This window comes from Sorex fumeus, unplaced genomic scaffold (assembly GCF_029834395.1).
Source record: "Sorex fumeus unplaced genomic scaffold, SorFum_2.1 ptg000007l, whole genome shotgun sequence".
NCBI classification, from domain to species: domain Eukaryota; kingdom Metazoa; phylum Chordata; class Mammalia; order Eulipotyphla; family Soricidae; genus Sorex; species Sorex fumeus.
Window position 1 is genome coordinate 7,335,619 of NW_026606064.1, and position 20,708 is coordinate 7,356,326.

Genomic DNA, 20,708 nt, shown 5'->3' on the forward strand with positions numbered 1-20,708 from the left:
ATGCCTGGAATCAAACCAAGGTTGGCTTCATGCAAAGCAAGTGCCCAACCCACTGTACTATCTTACCAGTCCCCTAACTCATGATTTTTATGAGTTATACACCACTGTAATGCCCAAGACCCTCAGCCAATGTCCTGATTATACATCACTGTAATGCCAAGACCCTTAACCAATGCCCTTACTTATACATCACTGTAATGCCCAAGGCCTTCAACCAATGTCCTGATTTTATCTTCATTCTGCCTCATCATCACCCCATCTCCACCTCCCGTCTTCTCAGCATTCTCAATTCTGTAATCCAGAGCCAATTTTGCCATAATTTGATAACTCCTATTCCTTTGTCTTGTTACTTACTTTATATGTCATGGATAATTGAAATGATCAGTATTTGTCATCCAACTTTACTCAATTTACTTTCAAGTTCCATCAAAATTGCTGTGATGGCAGGATTTCATCTTTTCTTATGGGTACATAGTATTTTATTGTGCACATATTCCATGATTTTTCATTCATTCATCTGTCTTGGGCATTTGACTTGTTTCTATATCCTGACTATTACATTCTATATAAGGTAATACGTGCACATATATGTTAACAAATTAATGTTTTAATGTTTTGGGATTGATGCCAAGAAGTGGAATCACTGGGTCAGATTGACTGTAGTTTTATTTTTTTGAGAATCTCTATACTGTTTAGCAGAGAGACTTAACCAGATAATAGTCTCTCCAACAGTGAAAGAGTACCATTTTCTCCAAATCCTCACCAGCACATATTTTTCCTGTTCTTTTGATATATGCCATTCTCACTGGTATGAAATACTTTTATTTTAAATTCACTAAGTTACAGTAAACAATTTTTACATGACTGTTGGCCATGCATATAAAACACACAAATTTTATCAGTCCCCAAAACTTGGAAGCGAGGATAAACATAAATGAGAAAACCAGAGCATAGAGATTCAATAAGGCCCAAGGAAGCTGTAAATCTTTTCAGTGGATTGGAAATTACAAAATGCCAGTCAGTGTTCAGAACATTTTTCTCAACAGGCAATGCATAGTAAAGCTCGCCAAAATATCAGCTTAATAAATATTTATACCAGTACACCTCTTCGATATTGTTGACTTCATTCCACAACATAGCAAATACCTCAATTATATAAAAGATTATTTATATCATTGAATGCTATTTATTCATAAAAAATAATGAAATACTGCCATTTTCTTCAACATGAATTAACCTTGAGGACATTATGCTAATTGAAATAAGTCAAAGATAAATGCTTACAATCTCACTTACATGTACATGTGGAATCTAAAACCAACCAAACAAAATTCAACTAAGACAAGCTGTTAAACACAGCACTTCTAGATGCTTGAGGGATTCAGTGAAACAAAATGATAAAAAGGGGTTAATGTACAAATTAAAATGAATATAATAAATAAGCCAGAGTGATATAATGTACAATATGGTGGATATGGTTAACAATATTCTATAGCATATTTGAAAGTTGCCATGCAAAATTATCAAAAGAAAAATTAGAATTGTCTGTGATAGCTATACCAATTGATTAAAATTAACATAACTATATAAAAATTTCCTTACTAATTCAATAAAGAATCTTATTCCTTAGTATATAGGTATTAGACATTTCTAGTGTAACCATAAACACTCTATTACGAAGTTTTGAGTTTAGCAGTATTTTTATTATGTTTAAGGAACTTCTGAAAGGAGAATGTACATAATATTTCAGAAGATTTCTGCATTCAAAGGAATGGACCTAATATCAAATGACTTACTTCCTGGTGGACCACAGACCTACTGATTACTTAAATTTACTTTTATTTTCCAGAGTTTTTTCATGGCATTTGTCATCTCTGAATTTCTCAGAGTGTAAATTAAAGGGTTCAACATGGGAGTTATGACTGTATAAAACACACTCAGTGATTTGTCCACAGGGAAGGTCTTAGCAGGTCTTCCATACATGAAAATGCAAGGAACAAAGAAGAGAACCACCACCGTGATGTGTGAAACACAGGTCTGCAGGGCTTTCCGCCTCCCTTCCTGACTCAGGTTCTTCAGGGCATGCAAGATGACAACGTATGAGATGAGCAAGAGCAGGAACACAATAGAACAGATGACTCCTCCGTTAGCCGCAACCAAGAGGCCAACGACATAGGTGTCAGTACAGACAAGCTTCAGTAAGGGATACATATCACAGAAAAAGTGATCGATAATGTTGGGGCCACAAAATGGAAGTCCATAAATAGTGCTGAGCTGAATTACTGAGTGCAGGAAACCTCCAATCCAGGACAATATCAGCAGCACCACACACACCCATTGCCTCATGATAACCAAGTAATGTAAAGGCTTACAGATGGCCACATAACGGTCATAGGCCATCACCAACAGGAGAAAGACTTCTGATCCACCGAAAAAGTGCTCTGTAAATAGCTGGATCATACAAGATTGGAAGGAAATGGTTTTTTTCCCAAAGAACAAGTTTGAAATCAAGTTGGGAGATATAGATGTAGAATAAATGACATCCATAAATGATAAACTAGCAAGAAAGAAGTACATTGGCGTGCCCAGAGTCTTACTAAAAATGACGGTCACAACAATGAGCAGGTTTCCCACCATGGTTAAGATGTAAAGGAACAAGAACAAGACGAAAAGTATTTTCTGCTCCTTTGGATTCTGTGTGAGGCCCAAGAGGACAAAGTGGGTCACATTGTTCCTAGGTTCCATTACCCTGGTTCCATGTAGTCCTTGCAAGTGCTGATTTTAGATATTTAAAAATAGTTAACCTATGAAAGAAAAAAAAATTGAAATATTTTATGTCCAATATTTTATTTCTTTAATCAAAACAGTTGTATGGTCCAGGGATCTAACTTCAGTGGAAGAAAACATGTTTTACGTGCACAAAACTTTAAATTTGATCCCTTGCACCACATACACGTGTACACACATACACACACACTCACACAATTTCATAATATAATTGTGTCAAACCTGCTACGTACACTGAAATTACCACAGTGAATGAGACATAATTCATTACAGCTAGTAATCTAATATATATTGTCAGACCATTAAAGAACAGACCAATAAAGTCATACCATTAAAGAACATTTTAATAACTATCACTCTAATATATTTGTTTGGCATAGTGTTCTCAAAGCCAGAGCATCTAAATCATCATAAAAGGATATAGGAAGGCTTTCCAAAGAAATAGTGGACTTTACATTCATGGTTAAACATAAAGTCAGAAAATGAGGGAGGATAGAAGGGTCATTAATTCCAAGAAAAGATTCACCATATATCAAGTCACAAAAGTCTAATTTTAAGTAAAAAAAAAAACATGAAGGTAATTTACATACTCATAGTTGAAGAATAATTTGTAAATATTTATGTGTGTTACTAACTAGGTAAGTCACATTTCCAAATAGGTATCAACCTATAATTTATTAAAACACTTTGATTTTACATAATAAATGGAATCCTCCTATTGATTCTCTATCTCATAAATGGTACTGATCATCATACTGTTCTTAGAGTAAGGTAAAGGCCCTCCCATTGATCGTCGATTTGCTGGAGCGGGCCCAGTAACGTCTCCATTGAAGACTTTGTTGTTACTGTGTTTGGCATATGGAATACTCTCCGTAGCTTGCCGGGCTCTCTGAGAGGGGCGGAGGAATCGAACTCGGGTTGGCCACGTTGGCCGCTTATAAGGCGAACGCCCTACCGCTGTGCTATCGCTCCAGCCCGTAGAGTAAACTGATACTATATATTTTCTCTATTCTTTACACATTATTTACACTTTAAAAAACATTTATTTTAAAAATATTTCCATTTTTAAATGTTTTATAGCTAATTTTATTAAAGAACCATGATTTAAAAAGTTATTGCCAGTTGAGTTTTAGACACATAATGTTCTAGTAGCAATCCCACCACCAGTGTCAACTTCCTTTCACCAATGTTCCCAAGTTCTCCCCTACCCACCCCCACCAAACTGTCACCTTAACAGGCACATTTTGAAGTTTGTTGTAATTTTGACCTCATGTTTTCAGTTTTGTTGATTACATGGTATGAATATATGCTCCATCACATCTCCATGTTACATATAGATTGGAGGCCTTTACCCCAGCTCCCCCTGTTATGTCCTTTCTTGTCTTCTTTTATTGTTGTATTCGTTTTGATTTGGGAGTCACAGTCACTGGTGCTCAGGGCTGTCTCCAAGCACTGCACTAAGGTATCAATCCTAGTGGGCTCTGGGGATGACATAGAGTGGCAGGAATCAAACCCAAGTCAATCATGTGCAGGGCAAGTGCCCTGCTTGTTGCAGTATCTGGGGCTTTCCTCAGCTTCTTTCTTCCTCCATCAATTTCATATCTTCCCTGTATTTCTCCCTATAATCGAGTCAAGAGTGATCTTGGCATGCCCTCCACCCTTTACTTCATTACATTCCTTTGTCCAGTTAAAATATCCCAATTTTAATCAGGCTTGCTACCTCCTGTTATGTTCTTGTTTCACTACAATAACCTCCTGAGGTTTCTCTGCTTTTATTTTTCCTCAAAAAGTCTATTCCTATGTTAGCACATAATAATAATATTTAACTTTTATTCAGATCAAAACCACTCCCTTGGGCAAATTTCAATAATGTATTTTTGCTACATTAAAAAATATAAATACCCAATTTTGGGTTCAAAGATAACTCCTAAAATTCATCACTTACAATGCTCCGAATTAATTCTGTCTCAGTTTTTCCTCTTTAGAGAACTGAAGTGCTCCTTTCTCATTTTTTATTTTGTCAATTTTTTATTTGCTACTTTTAGAGACCTTTAAGAAGTTCATCTCTCAAAATAATGGGAAATAGTATAGAAAGTTGCTTGTACTTTTAATCTTCAAACTTCTTCTCAACTGGCAAATGAACTTAACATTATATCACACTTTTCAAATAAAGTAGACTCCCAACCACCTCAGAACACCGACGAATTCTCTGAGACTTCAAGTTTATGTCAGGATCATATCATGCAATGATTAAAGGACAGAAAAGGACAGCAAAGGACAGAAAACTTGCCTCTCACCATAAATCTACTTTCCATGTGAAGGCATATATTGAAGTTATGCATTGAATACTGACTCTATTTATTTATTCATGACATGTGCCACTCAGCTCCTGGGAGAGAACAAGACAGAGTCTCCTACCCTATGCCTGACTGTCTCCACCAGGGCCCAACAGCTGAAGACCACCGAGGCCCAACCAAGGCCTTGCTGCGAGCACTCTCCACACACTTGGATGAGCCTCACGCATAAAAGAACTGACAGAGGAACCCAGGTGTGTGGGACCCGGGGCTGAGATCTCCAAGCCTGTACAGTTTGGGACTGGACCTGCCAGTAACTAGACAGTTACACCCACCAACTGCCGTGTAACTCCAACAACGGCCAGGATCCAGAGATTATCACACTCAGCTCCCGGAAGGCTACCAAATGTAACATGCCCACACGGCAGATTCTGGCAAACTCCCCGTGGTATACCCAATATGCCAAATACCAGTAACAATGATGGGTCTCATTCTCCTAACCCTGAAAAAGCCTTGAATATGGCACTTTAAAAAAAAAAAAATCTCAGGGCTAGGACGAAGAAGACGTTACTGGCACCTGCTCGAGGCAATCGACGAACAACAGGGTGGTCGTGATCGTGATCGTGATGTGCCATATAAATCCTAATAACTTTCCTTATTGTCGCATTTCTCCATTATACTGAAGTTCCCTTTAGTATTTATTCAGCTGGTTGACATGAAATCTGCTTCTACATGTCTCTCTGCCAATTCAAAGAGTCTTTGCATATATGTCATGAAAGTCAGAGTCTAATTTCCTGGACTTTTACACATACAAGTCATGTGATTAAAAATTAATGGACTTGCAGAAACAGTTTTATGTTGTTCAGAGTATCCACAGCACTCTGGCTCAAAAGTAGATTAGATTAAGAGATATACATAGACACATGGAGAAAAACTACACCTGATTATAAAGCATATTACTAGGCCAATAAAATATTTTTAATTTAATATGTTATTATTTTGATGAATATATTTTAAATTTGTGGGAAATTTATGTGATTACTAATTTCTGTGAGAACATAATAAACTAATCACATAAAAACCTTTGTAGTACAGTGTAACAAAATATTTGATACTTCAATGTGTACATAATACCCTATATCTTAGGATTTTATCCCTCTTAATTCAGAAAAACAAATCAGAAAACAAACATTAATATTTTTGTTTCATCTTAAAGATAGTATTTTGATAAAAGGAAATAGTAACATTGCAAGAAAAGCACCTATCAATAGTTATGCAAAATTGCATATCAAAAGCTTTGATTATAGTTACATAGATTTTCATTCCGTATTCACAGAATGTATATATTATTTATTTACATGCATACATAAAATAAAATCATTTTTACTGTTTACTGTCTAAAATTTTATCTTTAATGTAACCAGTATTTTCACCCCATTTTATAGTTGTAGAAACAAGCCCAGTATTATTTCTCAGAGTTCTACATTTTTCAGAGACAGGAATGAAATTATGAAATAATTTTATCGACTTCAAAGAACAGGTGAAAGGGCTTCCAAAAGTACTGTTAGGATTTTAATTCTTATAAAGTCAAGTTCTAATAATTTCCCATAAAATAAGGTCATAGCACAATTTAAATTTGACTTGCACTTTTTATTGCTCTAGATTTACCTTTTGGAGACTTGTTCACAATTATCAGGAAGAATTTTTAATCACTCTTAAGGATCTGATGTGCCACTTCCATCCGTGAAGACCTCTATGGCAGGGGACAGCTTCTATGCACCATTATTTAAGGATACATTGGATTTCACATGACTTTCTGCCTATTTTAATCATATAGTCTTATAATATTTTATGAGGTTATTATTTGCACTGTAGATCTAGTTAGAAGAAATTCCATGGGAGGAACAGAAAGCCAAAAATTTTCCATACTAGGATAATTTGTTAAAAAGGACAAGAAAGGCCCAGTTTCTTTACCAAGAAATGTTTTCATTCTGTAACTGGCTGTGATCAATTAATTGTAAACACCACTGCACTCGGACCAGCCATTAGTTTCTAAAGATAGTCATTGTTCCTCCTGGAAGAATTCTATTGGTTGTTAAGAGAACAGCATCTTCTCCCTAATACTATGAAAGGTCTTGGGATCTTTATATCTTCAGACCAGATATATCACCAGATGATGCAATTGGACTGTCTCCAAGACTGTTTTACACTGCTTCACTCTCAACTGGTTTCTTGCAAAATTTAAAAATAGTATTTGTGTGCAAAAATACCATTAGAACAATCACAGTACTAGGACCAGGATAATAGGTAGCAAAATGAAAAACACGGTTTCGGAACCATTATAACTTTTTAATCTAAAATAAAAGATTAGCCCTGTTATTTGTCCTAAAGAATATTATTTTATCACTTATTTTCACATTTGCCATAGCAAAATTTCCCTTCCTTTTATCAATAACATACATTTCCTGTTTGTATGCAAGTGTAACTTTAGAAAAAATTAAATTTTATCTACAATTTAGAGGTACTAAATTTTTATCCAATTATTTTTTTTAAGTTGTATTTACCTATTTTGTAAATCCCATGAACCTAGGGATATACTTATTACTGAAACTGAGAAAAATCCAGTTAACAGCTCTACCTTCCTGACCTTATTTATTTAGGCGATGGAGGTAGATACTCCTGCCAATAATAGGGGTTACTCCTAGTTTGCACTCAGGAATTAGTCCTAGCAGTGTTCAGGGGACCACATGCAATTCCGAAGACCAAACGCAAGTACACTGTGAGCAGGAAAAATGTCCTGCCTCTTGTACTATCTTTTTATTCTCTTTAAATATATATATGTAGATAAACATATATGTGTGTATGTGCTACATTTTATTTATGTATTTATTTATCTATTTATTTATTTTATTGAATCGCCATGAGATACACAAAGTTGTTCATGATTGGGTTTCAGCCATCAATGTTCCAACACTTATCCCTTCACTGGTGTACCCATCATGCCACCAGTTTCCTTCCCAACAAACCCACTCCTCTCAGCCTGCCTCATGGAAGGCACTAAAGGCACTATTCTCTCTCTCTCTCTATCTATCTATCTATCTATCTATCTATCTATCTCTCCTACCTGTCCCTCTCTCCTCTCTCTCTGTGTCTGTCTCCTTCTCCTCTCTGTCTCTCTCTGTCTTTATCTTTCTGTCTCTGTCTCTCTATCTCTCTGTCACTCTCTCTCCCCTCTCTCTCTCTCCACCCTTCTATGCATTATTGTTTGTGACACAAGTACTGAAAGGTTATGCTGTCTAACCCTTTACTTCTTTCTGCACTCAGTTCTCTTCCAGAGTGATCATTTCCAACTATCATTGCTTGACCTTACTTTTATAAGAGAGTTAGGCAATCCAAAAGCAAAGTCTTAGGAAGGCAATTATAATTTGTCCACCAGGTTCATAAGACAAAACTCAGAAACAGAAAATACAAGGGAGAATCTACCATGGAAAGTATATACAGAAATAATATTTTTTTAAACTTGTTTAAACTGAAATGCACCAGATAAGAAGGAAATTTCTTATAAAGCATTACAAGTGAAAATTTCCAACACTAAAAAGACCCTAAAAGCTGATGCGACCACAACACCCAAAAGGAGAGAGAGAACAAAAGGGAATGCCCTGCCACAGAGGCAGGGTTAGATGGGGGGATGGGTGTGGGAGGGATACTGGGATCCATGGTGGTGGAAAATGGGCACTGGTGGAGGGGTGGATATTTGATCATTGTATAATCGAAACACAAGCACAAAAATTTCTAAATCTACAACTGTACCTCATGGTGTTTCACTAATAAAAATTAAAAAAAAAATAAAAACTGCTGATGCTGCTGTCTTGTGATTGCACCTGAAAGGAAGCAGGAAAATGGTGCATAAATTCAAGAGAGGCTATACACATGAGTATGAGACAAACCTTGCAGGAGTACAGCACATGGAAAGAATATTGGATTTAAAATACTGATGATAGGTTGTCTTAAAAAATTAGAGTAAGAAGCATAAGAAACCCATCTGTTTTTTAACTGGTTGGGGTTCTGTGACTTAATATTATTAACAATGGTTTTCATGGACATAATTCCAACACAGATCTATCACCCATGTAACCACCTCCCTTCTGCAAATTGTGCTGAGTTGAAGAACTGAGTTCAGAAAACCTCCAATCCAGGATGCTACCTGCAGCACCAAACACACTCGTTGCCTCATGATAACCAAGTAATGCAAAGGCTGATAGATAGTCCTAGGCCATGGCCAACAGAATAAAGACCTCTGATCCACAACAAAATTACCCTATAAGGAGCTGAACCATACAAAATTTGAAGGACGTGGTATCTTCTCCAAAGAATAAATTTGAAATAAGATTGAGGGAAATCATTGCACCATGAATAAAAAAATAAACATGCCAGGAAAAATGTACATAGGTAAATCCAGGGTCCTGCTGACAGTTATAGTCACAACAACAAGGTTACCGCCCATCAAAGCCAAAAGAGCAAGAATAAAATAAAGAACATTTTCAGTTCCTTTGAATTTTGCATGAGCCCTAAGAGGACAAAGTTGGTCACTTTGATCCATGTATCCAACTGTTTATATAGGTTATAATATAAGACACAGAGCAGTTTGTCTATAAACAAGAAAGATTCTTTGAAAGTAAAACCAGATTTAATTTAATTTTTCACTCTTTAAAATATACCTTTTGGATTTGTCAAAATACCTTCTGATATTTATTGAAGCTACTAATGACATGATTCCTCTTGGGGCAAGGAGGTGGATATACTAGTGATGGGTGTGGTGTTCAAATTATGTGCATGGGAAACCAACAGTATTATGAATCATAGAATCCCTATCAATAAAATAGTTTGAAAATAATATGATTCCCTACTCCTAGTGATTGATACGATCACATGATTAAATAAATGTTGCCATTAATATATTACTACTTTGCTAAATAACATCTATATCTAATTAGTATACAGGAAGGTTTCTAAGAATAAACAGTATTTTACTTCTTAAAAATGAAAGAAAATTCTTAATGTGATCAGCTATATATGAAGAAAATATTTAGTATTAAAGTCTACATTAAGACATCCCATACATTTAAAATGAGTTCACAAAACATGACTTTCCATCTAAAGAACAAAAACATAACCATATGATTAGTAAGGTAAAGGTAAAGGCCCTCCCGTTGTTCATCGATTTGCTCGAGCGGGCCCAGTAACGTCTCCATTGGAGACTTTGTTGTTACTGTGTTTGGCATATCGAATATGTCACGGGTAGCTTGCCGGGCTTTGCCGTGCGGGCGAGATACTCTCGGTAGCTTGCCGGGCTCTCCGAGAGGGGCGGAGGAATCGAACTCGGGTCTGCCATGTTGGCTGCGTGCAAGGAAAACGCCCTACCACTGTGCTATCACTTTAGCCCATGATTAGTAGTGCTAATGTTTAGAATTAAAGATCACTTTTCCTCAAGTGATCTTTATTAGTAGTGCTAATGTTTAGAATTAAAGATCACTTTTCCTCAAGATTAAACTAACATACTCCAAATAAACTCCATATTTTGATTTGATTAATCCACCAGAAACACATTGACCATCCGATTTCTTGAAGTATTTACTCATGATGATTCTTCTATATGCTCAGTTAATAGATGCCTTCTCTTCAGTGCCTCCAATTTCTTTCTGAAATCTAATCAGTCTCCATTGTTCTATACTATAGAACAATTCATTACTATATTTTTTCTTATTTTAGCCACCATGATTAATAGTTTTACAATACTGTAAATGGCAGGGATCCATCTATACAATATTCCAACATCAGAACTCAGCACCAGAGTGACTGTTTCCCTCTACCCTTGTCTCAAAGTTTCTTGGTCACCATCTTCCCAACCCCTACCTCATCACACAAACACCACTTCCCCCATCTTACTGCTCTGATAAACTCCATTGTATAAAGCAGACCTTTGATTCTGTTACCTTTTTATAATAATCACTATGAGATACAGTTACAAACTTTCAGGATTAAATTTAAGTGATAAATGATCAAGCACCCATCCCCCAACCAGTGCATATTTTCCACCACCAATGTTCCCAGTATCTCTCCCACCACCCTCACCCCTTCCCACCCCCTGCCCCTGTGGCAGGTACATTCCTTCTTACTCTCTCTCTACTTTTAGGCATTATGGTTTGCACTACAGATACTAAGAGCCCTCATATCTGGTCTTTAGTCTATATTCAGCACGCATCGCCTGTCCCAAGGAATACCTCAAATCATTTACTTCTCCATTCCAACTGCCTTTTCCTCCAGGATGTGAAGCAGACTTCCAAGCCATAGTGCGATCCTCCTGGCCCTTGTCTCCACTGTCCTTGGGTGTTAGTCTCATATTACGTTACTTTACATTCCACGAATGAGTGCAGTCCTTCTATGTCTGTTCTTCTCTTTCTCACTCATTTCACTTAGCATGATACGCTCCATGTCCATCCACTTATATGCAAATTTCATGATTTCACATTTTCTAACAGCTGCATAATATTCCACTGTGTAGATGTACCGAAGGTTCTTTAACTAGTCATCTGTTCTTGGCACTTGGGTTTTTTAGATTCTGTCACTTTGGGCCATTTGTTTGTTGGTATGTATATGAGGAAAAAGGAACCCTAAACCGCAGCTGAGGAACCAAAGAAACCATTGTCAACTGGTTCAACCTTTCTAGAAAACAATATGAGTACAATTACTCCTCAAAAAACTGAAAATTGACTTCCATAAGACCCAGAAATCTGACTCTTGGCATCTACCACAAAGGCTCATAACTATTCATAGAGGGGATCTGAGGCTCCTATGTTCATTGCAACACTATTCACAATAGTCAATATCTGGAGACAATCCAAATTGACTGGATAAATACACTATGGCAGACATATACAATGAAATACTACTCAGCTCTTAAAAAATCAGCTCATGCATTTTGCTGCTATATGGGTAAAATTGGAGGTACAATGCTCAGTAAAGTCAGCTAGAAGGAGAAAGAGATCTCCTTTATATGTAGACTGTAAAAAAAATCCATGGTATGGGAACAAAATAACAAGTCTTTCATGTCTATATCTGTACCAAGTTTCTTAGAGAGTTCTGGTTTTGTTATTGCTTTTTTTTTTTTTTTTTTTTTTTTATTAGTGAAAAACCATGAGGTACAGTTATAGGCTTACAAATTTTGTGCTTGGGTTTCAGTTATACAATGATCAAGTCCCCATACCTCCACCAGTGCCCGTCATCCATCCCCATGGGTCCCAGCATCCCCCCCCCCTCATCCCCCCCCCCCGTCCCATCCTGCCTCTGTGGCAGGGTATTCCCCCTTGTTCTCTCTCTCTTCTTTTGGGTACTGTGTTTTGCAAGAGAGGCTTTGAGTGGCAATCATGTTTGGTCTATCGACTACTTTTAGCATGCTTCTCCCACCCTGGGAGGGCCCTCACAACACCCTTCATTTGGTAATCTCTTCTCTATCTGAGCTTCCTTTTCACCTAGAGCCTGTGGCTGGCCTTCCATTCATGGAGCAAAATTCCTGGTACTAATCTCAGCCATTCCTGTGTGTCACTCTCACTTTTTGTTGCTTTATGTTCCCCAGATGAATGCAATCTTTCTGTGTCTATCCCGCTCTTTCTGACTCATTTCGCTTAACATGATACTTTCCATGTAGTACCACTTGTATGTAAATTTCATAACTTCATCTTTTCTAACAGCTACATAGTACTCCATTGTGTAAATGTACCAAAGTTTCTTTAACCAGTCATCTGTTCTTGGGCACTCAGGTTTTTTCCAGATTCTGGCTATTGTAAAGAGTGCTGCAATGAACAAACAATTGCAGATGTCACTTTGACTATACCTTTTTGCCTCTCTGGGATATATTCCCAGTAGTGCTATAGCTGGGTCAAATGGCAGATCAAATTCTAATTTTTTGAGAGTCGTCCATACTGTTTTCCAAAAGGGTTGGACCAGCCGGCATTCCCACCAGCAGTGAAGGAGGGTCCCTTTCTCGCCACATCCGCGCCAGCACCGGTTGCTTTTGTTCTTGTGGATGTGGGCCAGTCTCTGTGGTGTGAAATGATATCTCATTGTGGTTTTGATCTGCATCTCTCTGATGATTAGTGATGTAGAGCATTTTCTCATGTGCCTTTTTGCCATTCGAATTTCTTCTTTGCGAAAGTTTCTGTTCATTTCCTCACCCCATTTTTTGATGGGGTTGGGTGATTTCTTCTTGTGGAGTTTAACCAGTACCTTGTATATCCTTGATATCAACCCCTTGTCGGATGTGTACTTGGTGAATATCCTTTCCCATTCTGTAGGCTGTCTTTGTATTTTGGTCACTGTTTCTTTGGAGGTGCAGAAGCTTCTTAGTTTAAGATAGTCCCATTTGTCTATCTCTGTTTTCACTTGCTCAGCCAGTGGCGTGACATCTTTGAAGATACCATTAGCTTCAATATCATGGAGAGTTTTGCCGACTTTGTCTTCAATAAACATTATGGATTCTGGTCTGATGTTGAGGTCATAAATCCATTTTGATCTTACTTTTGTGCATGGTGTTAGGCAGAGACCTGAGCCCACTTTTTTGCATGTAGCCGTCCAATTTTGCCAGCACAGTTTGTTGAAGAGGCTTTCCCTGCTCCATTTCACTTTTCTTGCCCCCTTATCAAAAATTAGATGATTATATGTTTGGGAGGAAATGTCAGTATATTCAACTCTGTTCCATTGGTCTGCAGCTCTGCTTTTGTTCCAGTACCATGCTGTTTTAATTATTACTGCCTTGTAGTAGAGTTTGAAGTTAGGGAGGTTGATTCCTCCCATTTTCTTTTTCCCAAGAATTGCTTTAGCTATTCGTGGGGGCTTATTGTTCCATATAAATTTCAGGAGTGTTTGCTCCATTTCTTTGAAGAATGTCATGGGTATCCTTATAGGGATTGCATTGAATTTGTATAGTGCTTTGGGAAGTATTGCCATTTTGATGATGTTGATTCTCCCCATCCATGAACAGGGGATATTTTTCCATTTCCTCGTGTCCTCTTTTATTTCCTGAAGTAGCGTTTTGTAGTTTTCCTTGTACAGGTCCTTTACTTCCTTAGTTAAGCTGATTCCTAGATACTTGATTTTCTGGGGCACAATTGTGAATGGGATTGTTTTCTTGATGTCACTTGCTTCTCTTTCACTATTTGCGTATAGGAATGCCATGGATTTTTGGGTATTGATTTTATAGCCTGCCACTTTACTATACAAGCCTATTGTTTCTAGGAGTTTCTTGGTAGAGGTTTTAGGGTTCTCTAAGTATAGTATCATGTCATCTGCGAATAGTGAGAGCTTAATTTCTTCTTTCCCTATCTGGATGCCCTTAATATCTTTTTCTTGCCTAATCGCTATTGCAAGTACTTCCAGTACTATATTGAACAGTAGTGGAGAGAGTGGGCATCCTTGTCTCGTCCCTGACCTTAGGGGGAAGGGTCTCAGTTTTTCCCCATTGAGGATGATGTTTGCTGTAGGTTTGTGGTAGATGGCTTTAACTATATTGAGGAAAGTCCCCTCTATCCCCATTTTGGCAAGGGTTTTCATCATGAATGGGTGCTGGATCTTGTCAAAAGCTTTCTCTGCGTCTATTGATATGATCATATGATTTTTATCTTTTCTTTTGTTGATATGATGGATTATGTTGATTGATTTCCGAATGTTGAACCATCCTTGCATCCCTGGGATGAATCCTACTTGGTCATGATGTATGATCTTTTTGATGAGTTGTTGTATTCTATTGGCTAGTATTTTGTTGAGAATCTTCGCATCCGTGTTCATCAGGGATATTGGCCTGTAGTTTTCTTTTCTTGTGGTGTCTTTGTTTCCTTTTGGTATTAGAGAGATATGGGCTTCATAGAAGCTGTTTGGGAGAGTTTCTGTTTTTTCAATTTCCTGGAAAAGCTTGAGAAGAATTGGCAATAGGTCCTCTTTAAATGTTTGGAAAAATTCGCTAGTAAATCCATCTGGGCCTGGGCTTTTGTTTTTGGGAAGACTTTTGATTACAGTTTCAATTTCCTTGATGTGAATGGGTCTATTCAGGTACTCTATATCTTCTTGATTCAGCTTTGGGAGATGGTAGAGATCCAGGAATTTATCCATTTCTTCTAGGTTCTCGTGTTTCGTGGCATAGAGACTTTCAAAGTAGTCTCTGATGATCTCTTGAATTTCTTTAGTTTCTGTTGTGATATCCCCATTCTTATTTCTGATTCGATTTATTAGGGTTCTCTCTCTCTGTTTCTTTGTGAGTGTTGCTAGTGGTTTATCTATCTTATTTATTTTCTCGAAGAACCAGCTCTTGGTTTCATTGATCTTTCGGATTGTTTCTTTGTTTTCCATGTCGTTGATTTCTGCTCTAAGTTTTATGATCTCTTTCCTTCTGCCTGATTTAGGCTCTTTCTGTTGATCCTTTTCTAAGGTCTTGAGCTGTGAGGTCAAATTGTTTATGTGCATCGTTTCTATCGACTTAAGATAGGCTTGCAGAGCTATAAATTTTCCCCTTAATACAGCTTTCGCTGCATCCCATAAGTTCTGGTAGTTTGTGTCTTCATTCTCATTTGTTTCCAGGTATCTTTTGATTTCATCCTTGACTTCGTTCCTGACCCACTCATTGTTCAGCATCGAGTTGTTTAATTTCCAGGTGTTTGATTTGGTTCTCCGTGTCTGTGTGTGATTCACTTCTATCCTCAGTGCATCATGGTCTGAAAAGATGGCTGATACTATTTCTATCTTCTTGATTCTGTTGAGGTGTGTTTTGTGTCCTAGCACATGGTCTATTTTGGAAAATGTTCCGTGCGCACTGGAGAAGAATGTGTATTCTTTCTTTTTGGGGTGTAAAGCCCTGTATAAGTCCATAAGCCCTTTCTCTTCTATTACTTATGCTTTTGATGCCTGGGAATAAATCCAGGCCCTCACACATACAAGGCACTGGTACACTGTAGAGATACATCCTTGGCCTCTCTGAAAAAGGCCTCTTGAAGGTCTTTTGAACTTTGACTTTTATTACTTTTTGCTTTTTTTTGAATTATGGTGAGATACAGTTACAAATCTTTCATGTTTGAGTTTCAGTCATACAAAGATCAAACACCCATCCCTCCACCAGTGCACATTCTCCACCACCTATGCCCCCAGTACACCTCCCCCCATTCTCCTAACTCCCCCTGACTCTAAGGCAGACAGTTTCCCACATACTCTCTCTTTCTACTTTATGGACATTATGGTTTGCAATACAGATACTGAGAGGTTATAACGTTTGGTCCTTTACCTACTTTCTGCACAAATCTCCCATCTCAAACAATCCCTCCACCCATCATGACTTAGTGATGATGGACCACACCTGGGCTGGAGCGATAGCACAGCGGGTAGGGTGTTTGCCTTGCACGCAGCCAACATGGCCGACCCGAGTTCGATTCCTCCGCCCCTCTCGGAGAGCCCGGCAAGCTACCGAGAGTATCTCGCCCACATGGCAGAGCCTGGCAAGCTACCCATGACGTATTCGATATGCCAGATACAGTAACAACAAAGTCTCCAATGGAGACGTTACTGGGCCTGCTTGAGCAAATCGATGATCAACGGGAGGGCCTTTACCTTACCTTTACCTTCCTCTCAAAAAAAAAAAAAAAACTGTTCTCAAATTCTCAAATAAGATCTTCTGAGGTACTAGATGGTGAGACTTTAGAATATGATTTAGGGATGACAAAATGGACCTTTAATGGTATTGTCTTTTTCTCATGTAGGAGGAAAAACAATCATTTTATAGAATATGCTCTTAACTTGCTGAAAACTTACTTTTAGTATACTCACTTCTTTTATTTTAAGCTATGAAATGCTATTACACTAAAAAATTGCGTGTTTTCTGCAACTATCTCTCCTTTAAAACAATATATACAACTTCATTGACATCTCCATTTTACATCATTTTAGCAACTTTAAACTTGAACATTTATTTCCACAGAAATCTGGTACTTCTTAAGTATCCCCATGTAAATATTTGTAGCATCTTCCATGCCATTGTTCAAACTAAATATATGACAGTGTTCCAAGTTTCCTCATGTTTCTTAGTGATATACTAATAAACTCTCAACTCCTGCTGAAATGTATCACAAATTTTATTATCACTATTTTCATTAATTTCATGAGCTATTTCAATAGACTGAAATTTTTCATTTACTCCATTAATCTGCTTTTCTGAGGTCACCAAAATAATCCTTTTTATTCTTATTTAGATCTCTCACCTCTTATTCAAATCCCAATTGGATTCCTGTCCCAAATGCAGTAAATTCCTATTTACATACATAGTCTATAAGAAGCTACATATACTATCTAATACTATCCCTTAAAATTTGTGTCTTATACTTCTTGGTATGGTGTTCAAAATTTTATTCTATTTTTCAAATATGTAAGACACATTTCCCTCAGCTAAATTTCATAGTTTAGTGTATAGATATTAACTTCAGAAATCAGAAATACTTTTAAATATTCTAAAACATTATGAAATAATGTAAATATTGTAGAAAGTCATATTATAAACACAAGCTTTATTTACTTCTTCAATTGGCAATGCTTATACAATATTTTCATTGGACCAAAACTTAAGCTAAGGTAAAGTCTCCAAACTCACAAAGCATCACTAAAGAGCTCATCAAGACTTAGGGGCTCTGACAAAGTCTTATATCAGCACGTGCACATACACACACACACACACACACACACACACACACAAAGGTGTTTTAATGAAACACTTTTAATCTATTTATACAAGGAATATATAAATCTTCATTAGCAGCTTTCTAATTTTTCCACTTATTTCTAAATGATGTTTAACTTCCCTTACAGAAAACAAAATTTCACAAGTTAACCCTTACATCATATATATATATATTTATACACATACATACATATATATTCTTTCCAAATGAAGGAATTTTATTACTATAAGCATTAATGCAAAAACATAAATAAATAAAGCCTTATATCATTGTGATTTTAAATAAATCAAATCATTTATATTCATATATATTTTACTTTTCTCAAAGTACATATAACATACATGGATGGAATGTAGAGATATATATATGAATATGTATAGCTAAAAAAAGTAGTTTTTTAGAAGGAAGATTGATTTTTCTGAAGTTGAATGTTTTTGAATAATAGAACTTTAATTGACAACCATATTCACTGACTTCAAAGCCTCTGCATGGCCAGAAGTTTAACTTCTCAGTTATTTATTAAAATTCAAATGATGTGTTTTTCAGCTGAAGAAAATAATTTGCCTGGCTGAAAGATCAGTTTTGCACTACTAATCAAGTCCTACCTTTCAGAAACTTGCTCACAATATGAAAGAGAATATTTAACCACATTCATAAGAAGCCAGAAATTCTTCTTCATTCTTTGTGGAGGGCAAAGGCTGCATTCATTATTCAATACAAATAATATTTGATGTCCTGTGACTATGTCTGTTCATTTTCCCAATGGAACTCTCTGAATACTTCAGGAAATATTACTTGCCTTGTAGGTCTATTTTATATGAATTTCAAAAGAATCACATTCAATAAATGTTCACTATTTGACATAAAATATTTTTAAGTTAGGATAATTTATCAAAATTGTAAAAAAAAAAACTAAATAAGAAAATAACAGCTAGCTATTTTATCAAAAAATATTTTGTAGGCTCTTCTAGTACCTTCAATAAAGAAAAACTACCATTCATATGTTTGTCTCTTCTCATTCTACATTGTTGGCATGGTCAAATATTGTACTTTACATTTGGAGAGTACTTTCTTCTGCCCTTTTTATATCAATTATTAAGCTTTATAATTCATCTTCTCTGATAAATGTCTTAGTTCTTAAGAGTATATCATTTTTTACCCAATAGGGACAAAGATCAAAGAGCTTACACCTAAAAATATTAACCATAATGTCCTACCATTGGAATGCATCCAGGACTGATTGTTACTTAATTAAATTCACTGGGATTTTCCACAAAACTATAAAACATTTATATGTAAAATAAAATTTTACTTGACCAGCCAAATATATAAGGCCTAAAATAATGTAACAAAGGGAAAAATAGCCTCTGAACCATTAAGGAACCAATGAGTAAAACACAGTAAAGCCAATCAAGAATAAAATGTTGATGTTGTTTTTTTATCCCAATGCCAATAATTTAACACTAATCTCTCTCTACTTTAGCATAGAAAAATACTCTTTTCTCTCATCTGATAATAATCTTGCTTAGACAAATTTTATGTCTCAAAATCTAAGGTTACATTTATGTGTATGTAAGTGGGTAGTTACAATATGATCACTGTTAAACAATAGAATAATAATACAGTAAATAAGGAGATATTACTCTGCATAATCAGAGAACTTTTTATTTACTTATTCCTTTATTCTTATTGAATCATTGTGAGATACAGAGTTACAAAGCTGTTCAAGGTCGGGTTTCAGTTCATACAGTGTTCTAACACCCATCCTCCCCCACCACCACATTTTCCACCACCAGTGTCCCCAGTTTCTCTCCCTCCCCCTCCCCCTCCACCTCTCTCTCTCCCTCTCTCTCTCATTCTCTCTCTCTCTGAGGACTTTTTAAATGGCAATGTATGTGCTAAAATTCAAAAGGTACGAAATCATTAGTAATAATGATTAAATATGATTAATAAGTAATAATTAATTATATATAAGGTAAGGTAAAGGCCCTCCCATTGTTCATCGATTTGCTCGAGCGGGCCCAGGAACGTCTCCATTGGAGATTTTGTTGTTACTATGTCTGGCATATCGAATACGTCACTGGGAGCTTGCCAGGCTCTGCCATGCGGGCGAGATACTCTCGGTAGCTTGCCGGGCTCTCCGAGAGGGGTGGAGGAATCGAACTCGGGTCGGCCATGTTGGCTGCGTGCAAGGCAAACGCCCTACCGCTGTGCTATCACTCCAGCCCCAATTATATATAATTATATATAATATGTAATATATTATATATAATATATCACTTAATCACTTAACTTCCCGTTAGTCGTCGATTTGCTCGAGCGGGCGCCAGTAACATCTCCATTTGTCCCTGTCGCGTGCTAGTGTAGCCCAATGGCATCTGTTTGCTCCGGGAACATGAAGGGCCTCAAACCGATCGTTCATGATCGTTCATGATCTTGACGAAGAAGTCTGACCATCTGGTAGGTGGGTGGCCACGCGGTCTTTTGACATCCCGTGGAATCCAGTTGGTAACAGCTCTAGTCCAACGGTCGTCTTTAAATCTCATTACGTGACCAGCCCATCTGATTTTTGACACCTTGGCAAATGAGACAGCGTCCCTGATTCTTGATCGTCGACAGATGTCCAAACTCCGGATTCTTTCTCTCATTTGAGTGAAACGTGATATTCCAAGCAGTAACTACAACTGGTCTCTCATATATAATATATAATATATAATATATAATATATAAATAAATTATATAATTATATCTAATTATATATAAACATTCATTGTCTGGTGTGACCCAATAAACTAAAATAATAAATAAATAAATAAATAAATAAATAAAATGTGCATGTCAAGGAGACAGGCTGTGAACT

General features: G+C 36.8%; 1 protein-coding gene across 1 annotated transcript; it reads right to left on the bottom strand.

Moving 5' to 3' along the window:
- Positions 1-1,815: 1,815 nt before the first annotated feature.
- Positions 1,816-2,745, bottom strand: LOC130044130 (olfactory receptor 4A47-like). Its single transcript, XM_056136731.1, has one exon. It carries the CDS (start codon positions 2,743-2,745, stop codon positions 1,816-1,818), a length of 930 nt encoding a protein of 309 aa, XP_055992706.1.
- Positions 2,746-20,708: the final 17,963 nt, after the last annotated feature.